General features: G+C 48.3%; 1 protein-coding gene across 1 annotated transcript in view; it reads right to left on the bottom strand.

The window, feature by feature from the left end:
* Positions 1-10,692, bottom strand: part of LOC113484652 (hydrocephalus-inducing protein homolog) — a 159,441-nt gene that overhangs the window by 78,917 nt on the left and 69,832 nt on the right. Inside the window, 3 exon segments of the mRNA XM_026857119.1 lie at positions 6,403-6,555; positions 8,856-9,020; positions 9,515-9,650. Of these exon segments, the coding sequence (XP_026712920.1) occupies positions 6,403-6,555; positions 8,856-9,020; positions 9,515-9,650 (454 nt within the window).

Below are 10,692 nucleotides of genomic sequence, written 5' to 3'. Positions count from 1 at the left end.
ATGGGATGGGATGGGATGGGATGGGATGGGATGGGATGGGAGGGAGGGAGGGATGGCTGCCCTAAGGGATGACTGTCACAGTCCACTCGGTGGACTCATGATGGTTCTTTTGCTACGATCTCGAAAGTGCAAAATTAAGGTGACCAACACCAAAGGGGACAGCAGTAATCAAACAGTGAAACTTTATTGTTTTGCCCGTGAAGCGGCACGTGATAGTTAGAGATGGGTGAAAGAAAAGGGAAAAGTAAAACTAAGTTTAGAAAGGAGGGAGAGAGGTTATAGCTGCCACCGCTGATCTCACGATGTCCTAACGGTCCCAGGTCCAGCTCATGCTGCGTCGTCAATCGTCGTGGTCCTTGGTGGGGAAGCTTCCAATTTTCGTTGTCCAGAAGTCATCCTTATATGCTCAGTAACACACCTTGCTCCACCTCTGCCTCAGGGGTGTCCGCACTTCCCGAGCGAGGCCATCACACATGCGCAGGGGGGAGCGTCCAAGGCATGGTCAGTCTTGGAGGCAGGCAGCCTTCCACCAGGAGGTGTGTTTTGGTATTAGAATGAAGCAAAGTTTGTCTAAGGTTCATGATTTCTTCATTGATGTTACGGCAACAGTTGTGATCCATCTTTTCTGACAGTGTCTACACGATTACCTCTAACAGCTCTGGCTTGGCCCAGGTACCAAACAATATCCCAGCACTCTTTGTACTGCACGGCTCAGGCACCGAAGAACATCCCAGCACTGCCTGCACCCCACAGGACAGAACACCTCAGGAGAACAGCACAGCACTCGCTGTGTCACACAGTTCTGCATTCAGGAGCCTTGGCACCACATTCCACTCCAGGGATCGGCAACTGTTCCGAGCAGGCCGTTGTCAGGTACCTCAATGTCCATGTCACTGGTGACAACGGTGAGACAATGCTGATCTTCTGACCAACTCTTACAATGACTGAGGAGCCACCACACTCAGTTCTCCTGAAGCTACTTAAAGCTAGTTAATAAAAGTGATCTGATCATTCTGGCTTTGCATGAGTGATAGAGGGAGAACAACTCAGTCTTAAAAATGCAACTGTACTTTACCAAGCCACAGCTCTAGCGAGAGAGCATTCACACCTTGGCCTGCCAACCCATCGCTCCTCATGGAGGCTGCACATGAAGGGGAAATAAATCCCCATCCTACATCAGTTGTGCACAGAGCCTCATCCATCCCAGGTGTTTCAGCAGTCCTGAGGTGGGGGACCCTGCGTTCTTCATTTCGAAGCTACTCTTTATCCACACAAACTGCCAGTGGCAGAAGAGAGCTCCAGACCACCCCAAGCCCCAGCAGGAGGTGGAGGTCAGGGCATGAGGCTGGCTAGATGCTCTCCCCAACCACCAGCCACCTCCTGGCACCTCAGCACCAGCATCTCCTCGGCAAAAGCACGGATGGGGACCACTTCGGTTTAGCCTCTTCCCCAGAGCACCATCAAGGGGATCTTGTATGAAATCAAAAGGCAGAGGTTCTTAAAAAAAAGTAGTGTGGCGCTCACTGCCACTGACAACAGAGCCTAACTTGTCAAGCTTGGTTCAGCCAATAGCAGACTGCTGAGTGAGCTAACAAAGCTTGTCTCGATTTGTGTCCCTGGTCCATAGCTCACCCCTCCAGATCCCATCTGCGCTTACTCGCTGGGCTGGGGAGATCAGGGCCACCTCGTTTGATAACCAAACCCCTCCTACTTTTCCTCTGGGAAAAGCACCTGGCTGAGTCACTCTTGCTTGCAGGAGCATAATTGCCTTGAAGATTCTACCCTTCTTTAATTCAGTTAACCAAAAAGTGCAGCATGACACGACAAGTTTAGTTTCCTTAGACAAGCAGAATAACAATTTCTTCCATTACTGAAAAACAGCAATTCTGAAAGGACGTAAACTCATATAAGATACCTTATGTGATAAAAACCAAACTCTTCCCTGTGGCCAGGTTTCAGGCACCTTTTCCAAGGTCTCCTCCACACCTCTGCTCCCCTTTCTGAGAGCCACATGCTCTGGACTTAAGCCTGCTGGACCTAAGCCTGGGAAAGCTGGGAGGGACATAGCCTTCCACCTTCCTCAGGTTTTGGTACAACCAGTCACCAGGGCAAGACAGATGACACGACCCCTGCTCATGACTGATGCCGTGTGTTTCCAGGCACAGTTGGCTACAGTGAATTGTTCCCTCCAGCTCTGTCAAGACCAAACTGGGTGGAAATCAGCAAATTGGTACTGCTGTATTAGCAAAACATGGCCTTTAAAACCTAAACTAATGGTTTAAGCCTAAAGGTGAGCTTTTGAAGCACCATGAGGCTCTGGTGGGACAGCTCTGCAAAGAGTTAAGCCTGTGTATCTTCAAGTTTTGCTCACCTTGGAAGAAACCACATATTCAGGGCCAGTGCTGCCCATATCCTGGAAAGTTAATTTAACACTCATTTCTAAATAGCATTGAAGATATCATTTGAAGGGCACAGCACTGTCTGTCTGTCTGTGTCTTGCTATGAGCAAACACTGACAGGCCAGCTAATTATTCAGATGCTTGGGGCAGGGGGGGGAAAGCAAATTCCAGTAGATTTAAAAGCCAGCCCCTCTTGCCAATTCAAGTCTGCTCCAAATTCAGTTGGAGAGAGCTACAGACAATGTCAACATGCTCTTCAAAGCCTTCCCTCCCCACAGCCTTAACAATTCGCTTGGATATCAGCAAAACTGCCCACCAGCCAGAACAGGAACAGAATCACTAAAGCAGCATCCCTTTACTGGCACTGTTTTGCCGTCTCTCCATATGACCATTTCTTTAATAAAGGGAATGTTGTCAAAAGCTTGAGATAGTAAACAATGAAATTAGTAAATGAAACAAATCCTGCACTAATAAGGAGAGAAGCAAGTACAGGAATGGGAACTGTGTGTTCTCCCCTTGCTTACATCATGTTTGACCATAAGCCTTTATGCACTGCCTGAAAATCAATTGACTTTCCTTCAGTGAATCCCAGGGAGAAGATAAACAGTTACAGTTGTTTTTTTGTTTTGGTTTTTTTTTTAATAAAAAACCCTGGGTCTCTTCTGCAATGACAGCTTCACATGAATCTGAGGGCAGCTCGTCCCTGGGAAGGTGAAAGGGAACTCACCAGGCACCCTCCTGAAGAAGACAACACATCTGGCTGTACGACCGCTGCAGGAAACCAGGCAGCAGTGAGCTCCACCAGCAGCACAGGGCTCTGGATTAGGGAGGCCAAGGATCAGGTCGAAGGAGTCAGGACCCCAAATTAGGACTATCATAAGAAGAGGAAATCCCCAGAAAGGTCTTCTCCCTCCTCCCTCATTACAAGGGACTGAGAGACCACCGTTTGGCTCCCTAAGGTAGCACCTGACAGACCCATGCAGGCAGAAGAAAGCTGCCACTGAGTAACAAAAATTACACCTCCGTCTTTTCTTTCCTGATCACACAGGCATGATATGCATCTGCCTTCCGTGGTGCCAAGAGGTGTCATTCTTAGTAGCTGAATAAAAGATCCTGAAGAAGACAGAGTGACAAAGAACAAGTAGAAAATGATAAAAGAACAATGCTTTTTCCTTTCTGCTTGTCTGCAGGGAAAGTAAACACTTCCATTAACCAATACAACTCTTTTGCACTTGCCAGTATGGCAAAAAAAACAGACACTTAGGGAAAGAAGATGACAGCAGCAGCAAGGAGGAGAAACTGCCATCTTTTTCAGCAGGTCGCATCAGTCCCCAGCTAAGTTGCAGCAGTCCATTCATGCTGACGTGTTCCTCCAGTCTTTATGCCCAAAAAGGCGCAAACCCTCCCCTTGAGGATTTTCTAACAGCGCTGTCTGGCAGCTGGGAAAGCAATCTGACAAGGAAAAGCACATCAGACACACACAGGATTCAACACGGGTTGACACACTTGTCCCAGGGGTCACAGATCTGTAGACACCCTGGCACACAGGGATAAGCCAACAGAGGACAAGGCTACGAAGTCCCTGTGCTCTTCTTCAAACCCAAAACAGCCCCATCTCAATGCACAGACTGGGAGGTTATTTATTTATTTATTTCTGGTGGCAGAGATGCTCAGTGCTGCTCCCCACAACTCAGAATATAACAGACTCAACTCATCCAAACAGAAAGGAGACGGTACGGGGAAGCCTGTGTACAAGGGGTACTCCAGGTAATTCCTTAAGTCACTACCCCAAAGTGAAGTTATCCACAAAAAAGCATCTTGGCTTGCTCAGATAATGCTCTTTTCTCCCATAGAGGAAGAAGAAATCTTGACTTGACAGGAAAGCAATTTGCATGTGATGGTTGATACCACCACCAAGGTGGCACCATGGCCATCTGCAGTACAGCATTTTCCTTTCCTGTTTTGAACAAGATACCAACCTTTTACTTGCCCTGTTGCTGTGCCTTAACTTAACCTCATTTGGTTTATTGAGCTGCCAGTCAGCGTGCTGTAACATTGCTGATCCAATGCTGATGTGAAAATTTCAATCATAGCTCCTTCCTTTGAGCAGGTACCGTGATCTCTAAGCCTAACTGCAAACAGCCACGGTTTCGAGATCAGCCATCAAATGGGAGGACAGGGAAATCACAGCTCACTGTCCTGCAGCAAATCAAAGCAGCAGCTTTTCTGTCTTAGAGAACACAAGACTTGGGCTCAGGGGCACAACTGGATGCAGGATGCCCAAGTCACCCACCAGCGAGGCTAAGGGACTGCCTCTGCTCTCAGATGTACGTGTGCAGTTCATCTTGATGCCCAATTGCATCTCAAATTTTATCTCCAAAATTATTCAGTCCTCTCTTCTTCCCCTCAATAAATGACCAGGCAGCCTAAGGCAGCAGCAAAGAGCAAAACTTCAACTGAGGCAGCAAAGCAGCACCAAAGGAGGCAGCTGCTGGGGGCAGGGAGCAGCTGGAGCTCAGCATCAGGGGGATGAAGAGTCTAAAGAGCCCTTCCTGAAACGACTGATTGAGAAGGTTCTCGGGACCTGCTCCCTTGAACACCCCCGTGAGAGCAGCAGCTGTTCTGAGAAGCCAAGATGCTCACCGTGGGGTAAGTCAAGCCTGTGGGGTAAACAAGGGGGACTACGGAGCAGCAGAGCCCACCCTTACTGCAGGGCAAGAAACCATCCCTGACCCACCTGCTATTATTGTTCTATTTATTGATTAGCCACAATATTTGCAGAGATGGCAGTGAAGCAGGACAGGATTTATTGCCCAGCCCCATGCCTTAGGGCCCTGAGGCAATGCAGAGGCAGATACACCCTGCGAGTCCCCCAGGCACACCCAGGCTGCCCGGGGAGGGAGGGCAGGCGTGAGGCCAGACAACAGTGCTGGAGCAGCTCTGCGGGTCAGGGCATGCTATGAGCACGCAAACCCCGTCATTCACAGACCAGCACCACCCACCCCAGGTGGCTTGCTTTCTGCAGAGAAGGAAAGCAGGTTTTCCTTGTGGAATCAAAGCAAGCTGCCCTGAGAATCCCCCACTTAGAGGCTACATTTATCCCCCAAACAACTGGAAAAGCAGCACGAGGGAAATTCAGCCCCGTCCTCGGCCCAGGAGGCTGAGCCTGTACTCTCACACACTGCCTGATGCTCCATCCACAACACCCAGTCCACAGTGCCAGGCCTGGGCTAAGCAGCCCAGTCTGACCCACCTGGCATGGAAAAGAACAAACCTCCTCTGAACCCTGTTTTCAAGCCCCTCACAGATCCCCCCTGCAGTGGGGAGCACACCCCACCCGGCCACAGCACATGAGCCTGTGCTGGCTGCATCAGCCCTGCTCCCCCTGCCAGGGAGCAACCCACCCTCCCTGGGCTGTGCAGCTTCTCACCCTACGCAGCCTCCAGGAATTCAAGAGCCTTTCTCTGCAGCCAGTCTCCAGAGGTGCTCTGCAATGCGACAGACTCCACTGTAGGTACACCACCCTTACATGTATATTCTTGTGCAACACTCCAGCTGGCTTGACCCCCAGCAGGTGTGAAACTCACCTCACTTCGAGCAGTTTGAGGCCAGACCTCACACCCCAGTCTCTACCATTAACAGCAGTTCGACACAAAGCAAATGCATATCTAACAGGGAAACCGTGCGGAAACCCATGCCCTTTCCCTTGGTCTCAGAGCTCCAAACACATGACTCTTAGAGCTAAATACCTTCCACAAAATAAAGGGAGAACTTGCAACACTGATCCAGACTAATTTCTGCTCAAACATCTATGCAAATTCTCTGTTTTACCGAGTGGTCCCCCAGCTAAAACTGCCCCCAGACCAGGCTCCTCTCACTGCACTGTGACAGAATACATTCCTTTCTCAATCATATAGTCATATTCAAATGTTGCGTATAAAAATCAAGTCACAGGTTGCTTGTCAGTCAGTTTTTATTGGAAAACAGCCCCACAGATACTTACCATCTTTGCCCTGAAGGATGCAGGGATGACACTCTGATTGGAGAGGTGAAGAGTTCGGGAAGCATCTTGTAGAACTTGGATACTGCTGAAATTTATCTTACTTGGATGCACATAGACAACTGGTCCTTCTCCAGTGCTCACTAAATGTATTTTCTGCTCCAGGAAGCAGGTAGGAAAGATCAAAAAAACAAACAGGGGAAGTTTAAAAAGATTAGAAAGCTCTAAGTGTACTCCCAGAGTGGGGGATAATTATGGCTGTTTGAAGTTTTCAGTGTTGTGAGACTGAAACAGAAGGCCTGGAGCAAGTGTGGGACCTGGACTGATCCCATCTGAAAGCTCCCGTTATCAGGGGGTAAAGAAACCCTTTTTCCCGTGCTTGCTTTTCCACACCTCCTCCACACTGGTAACTCTCCTTCCTCTACCTTGTGCCTGCTCCCACTCCTTTTTCTGCTCAATTTTGCCCGAAACCACCCTCACTGACTTATGCTGCTGCACAGCACACAGGGACAGTGACTTTAGTCTCAAAGCTACACCTGCGAAAGCCAGTACAAGTCAGAAGCAAAGCAGGCCCTTTAGAGATCACACAAGTTAGTTGCACTGATTTGCACATATGTGTATTCCTGGTATTATATGGATAATGGGCATTAATTAATAATTACATTATTCAAGCAGTAATTTTTTCTTTTGACAGTCTGAGACCCAAAAGTTTTGTTCTTGCAGAACTGGCATAGACTCTTGGAGGAGGAATGTGGATTCCTTTGCTAAACCACCTTCTCACATAATTAAAAACATTCAGGAGGCATTCAGGAGATTTAGCAGCATCATTTCCATTCGTCTTATTAAAAGTTTAAATCCCTGTAACTACTTTCAAAATGTCAGCCTTTCTCTCTGTTACAAAAAGCTTAAGGTTCCCAGGAATCCTCTGACATCCTCTTTCATGCTCAGAGAGATGAGAAGACGTTTTAAAACAGCTGCTTCAAAAGTTGATATAATTTTAAATTAAAGCTTAATTAACTATATTTGTTCTCGATTTCAGCTAGATGAAGCCAGGACACTACAGACAACATTCTCTTTGCCTACATTTTGTAGTCATTGCTGCTGTTGTGTACCTGACTCTGAACATCAGCTTTCAGGAGGCTTTAGGCCAGAAATGCTTTGCCTCATCCATTTCCAGGTTTGGTAGAAAAAAAAAGTCTCTGTGCTCCAGGTGCAAGCAGTGTGGAGACTCATGAGTCTTTGGCTGGGGCTCTTGGCAAAGACCTATTATAAGTGTTCCTCAGACGTGATGGGCCTGACTTTCATCACGGTCTCTTACACAGCGCTTGCATTATCAGGATTCAGGGATGTCCCTGTGTGCTCCTGAACAAAAGGCCGAACGAAGCACCAGAGCTGTTCATCTAATAGCACAGCAGAGTACGAGACCCAGGGGCTGTTCTGGGCTTCAGACTGGCCTTCTTATTCTGTCTGAGCTAGCTGTGATTAAATGCTGTGTCAGACATTTAGATTACCACCTGGGATGACACCATCCCTCCTCTTCTCTAGGTGAAGGGGAGTGGCCACAAGTATACTTGAGATTACAAGACCTCCTGACCTTGTTAATGTGTAAAAACCAGTAAAGTTGGATGTTTAGTTTTAACATTAACCATTACTTGTTTTTCACTAGCTTTTATTTTTCCTGTATTTTAGCACAATATATATATAATTTCATTTATACTCTTTTCCTAACTACCCTTTGAGATCTTACCCACTTGTAAAAATGAAAACTGTAATTCCTTGCCTAGTGGAGATAAAGCAGGCCTTGGACAGTCTGGTAAACTCCCTGAGTACATCCCTGATAACAGGGAACCTAAAAACGCAAGACAAGTGTCTGAGAAGACGCCAGTGTCAAGAAAAGCGACTGGAAGCTGGTTTAAACCAACCCCTTTGGAACAAACAGGAGCCAAAGGACGGGTGAGTTCACTCCATGACCACGCGTGGACACGGGAAACCTACAGTTCAGCCAGCGGGCAGTGTGAGGAAGACGATGTGAACCACCAAGGGGGGAGAAGATCCTCACTATTTTTACTACTCATGTTCAGACTATGTAAATGAATTCTGAGAACCCATTAGCATACTGCCTTTTCCAGGAAATCTGATGCATATGTGTGCTTTTTGTGTGTATTAGTCAGAGAGTTTTGTTAGTAGGTGCAGCACTTGTGGTGGAGCAATACCCAGTGCTGAGAATAAAGAATCCCTGCTGAGCAGTTCTGCTCAGTTCTGACTGTGAAGTGAAGCTCTTTGTTTCACAGGCAGTAGTTGTGTATGCCACAAACCCCTTCTTTCCTTGTCCACACCAGCATATATTACAAGTTCTTGTTTTCCCGGGAAGAATCCCTGGAAATTAGCAACCCTGCCTGAGGCTTCACACCCCACCAAGAGGAGTCGCACCAAGGCCCACGTCCCCTGGAACTCACCAGAGGGGATCCTTCACTCCCAAACACTGCAACATGAGCAACAGTGTCCTGCTCTCCCGTCACCTGGGCCTCCAGCGTCAACGGGACCTCCACCGAGCTGCGAGGCTGGACAATCCCCCACGGCACAGGGCTGGAGTACCACACAGAAGCGTCCTCCTCGTGTTCCTGTAAGGGAGAGTCAAACGCAACACACAGGAGTGACCTTGGAGGAAACTTTGAACTCAACATCTACCACAATGGCAATTCACACACATTTTCAAAAATCCCTAGGAGAAAGCAGAAAGGTACAAAGCAAGATGCAAGACTATGTGGGCTTAGCATCCTCAGGGGGTCCAAAAGCTGCTGCACCCACAAACACCCACTCCTGTGCTGGCAGCCTCCTTGAAGCAGCTTTTCACAAGCCTCTAAGTTCTCCTGCATGAAAGCACCCCAAAGACTAGAATATAAACTGCTTCCTAAAAAGTTTAAACTGCTTCCTAAAGTTTATATTCAGGTAGGTTCCTATTTAACTGCTTCCTGAAGTTTATATTCAGGTAGATTCCTTCTCTCAGCAACCTTTAGGTTTGAATATAAACTACCAAGGTCTTATCCAAAATCCGTTCTTTCCCTAATGAACCCTTGATAACATCCGAGGGCAGGAGGTGGATGCAATGTCAAACCTGAGGAAGAACCCTGTAGCAGCCTGGAAGATCGCTGTCATTCACAAGGGTCAGCATCTGCTGGTAAGGGAATTTTAGAAAGCACCGTCCAAACATCACAACAGGGTTGAGCACTCGCAGTGCAGGAACCACACATCTAGCAAAGAGATGACCATAAGGGAATCAGAGATATGAAGAGAATGTGGAGTTTGTTTACTCCCCAAGTAGTGTGAAACAGCATAACACATCTGTCAAATAGACACTTAATACCCCTACAGCGATAAATGGACTTTTACTGCTTCTGACTCCACCCCCCCCGTAAAGGTGGGGCAAACCCCAGGACTCGGCCTCGCAGAGGCTGCCAGGTGCCCGGGCGGCGCACGGTGCCCTGTGCCAGAGCTGCCTGATCAGCTCTGCCCGCTCTTTGCCCCAGGAGGCTTGCAAGGACCCTCCCAACAGTTCTGGCAAGGCGTGAGCTGTGGGGGAGCCTTCCCCCGAGTGCTCACCAAGGCTCAAAGGGCATAAGACCCCAGTGTCTCAGTGAGAACGACTCCCTCCTCTCCCACACCGCTGTTGCCCCGCCTGAGAACTCAGCCCTTTGCCCAGTGATGGAGGGCACAAGCCCGAGGCAGTGGGGGATCACCCTCTCCCAGCTCCTGCACCCCACAGCTCCATGCACTCTCTGTCCCCATTTGTACTTGTTTTACAAAACTGAAGCCCAGGCACTGACTGGATGACTCTGCCTGGAGAGGAAACAGCACAGTGAACTCATCCCTCTTGGAATCAAACCAACACCCACTACAGCACAACAGGATGGAATCTGGCTGCAGCAAGAACAACTTCTGGCTTAAGTCTGAGAACATTAATGCTCAAAAGAACCAGAGGGAAGCAGAGAAACCTGAGCTCACCTTCCACATCAAGGACTATTTTCCCCTTCATAAGATCTTGCTTTGAGCTTCCCCTCACCCGTCCTCCCATAAGCCCCTTTCCCATTCCCATGCACCTTCATTAACTGACCCAGACACCAGCTCTCAGCAGGCTGCTCACCGCAGCCCAAATGGATGTTGTATTTTGGCTGCAGCCCAGCACAAGTCCACCACTGTCAGGAAGGAGGAAAGATGGCCCCTTGGAAATTTATTACACCTCAAGCACCAAAAAACAGGCCAACAATGAATATAATTACTGTTCCCTTTAGAAAA

This window comes from Athene cunicularia (genome assembly GCF_003259725.1).
Source record: "Athene cunicularia isolate RWA chromosome 11 unlocalized genomic scaffold, athCun1 chr11_part3, whole genome shotgun sequence".
Taxonomy (NCBI): domain Eukaryota; kingdom Metazoa; phylum Chordata; class Aves; order Strigiformes; family Strigidae; genus Athene; species Athene cunicularia.
The sequence above is the reverse complement of the archived record's forward strand: the minus strand, read 5'-3'. Positions and strand labels throughout refer to the sequence as shown.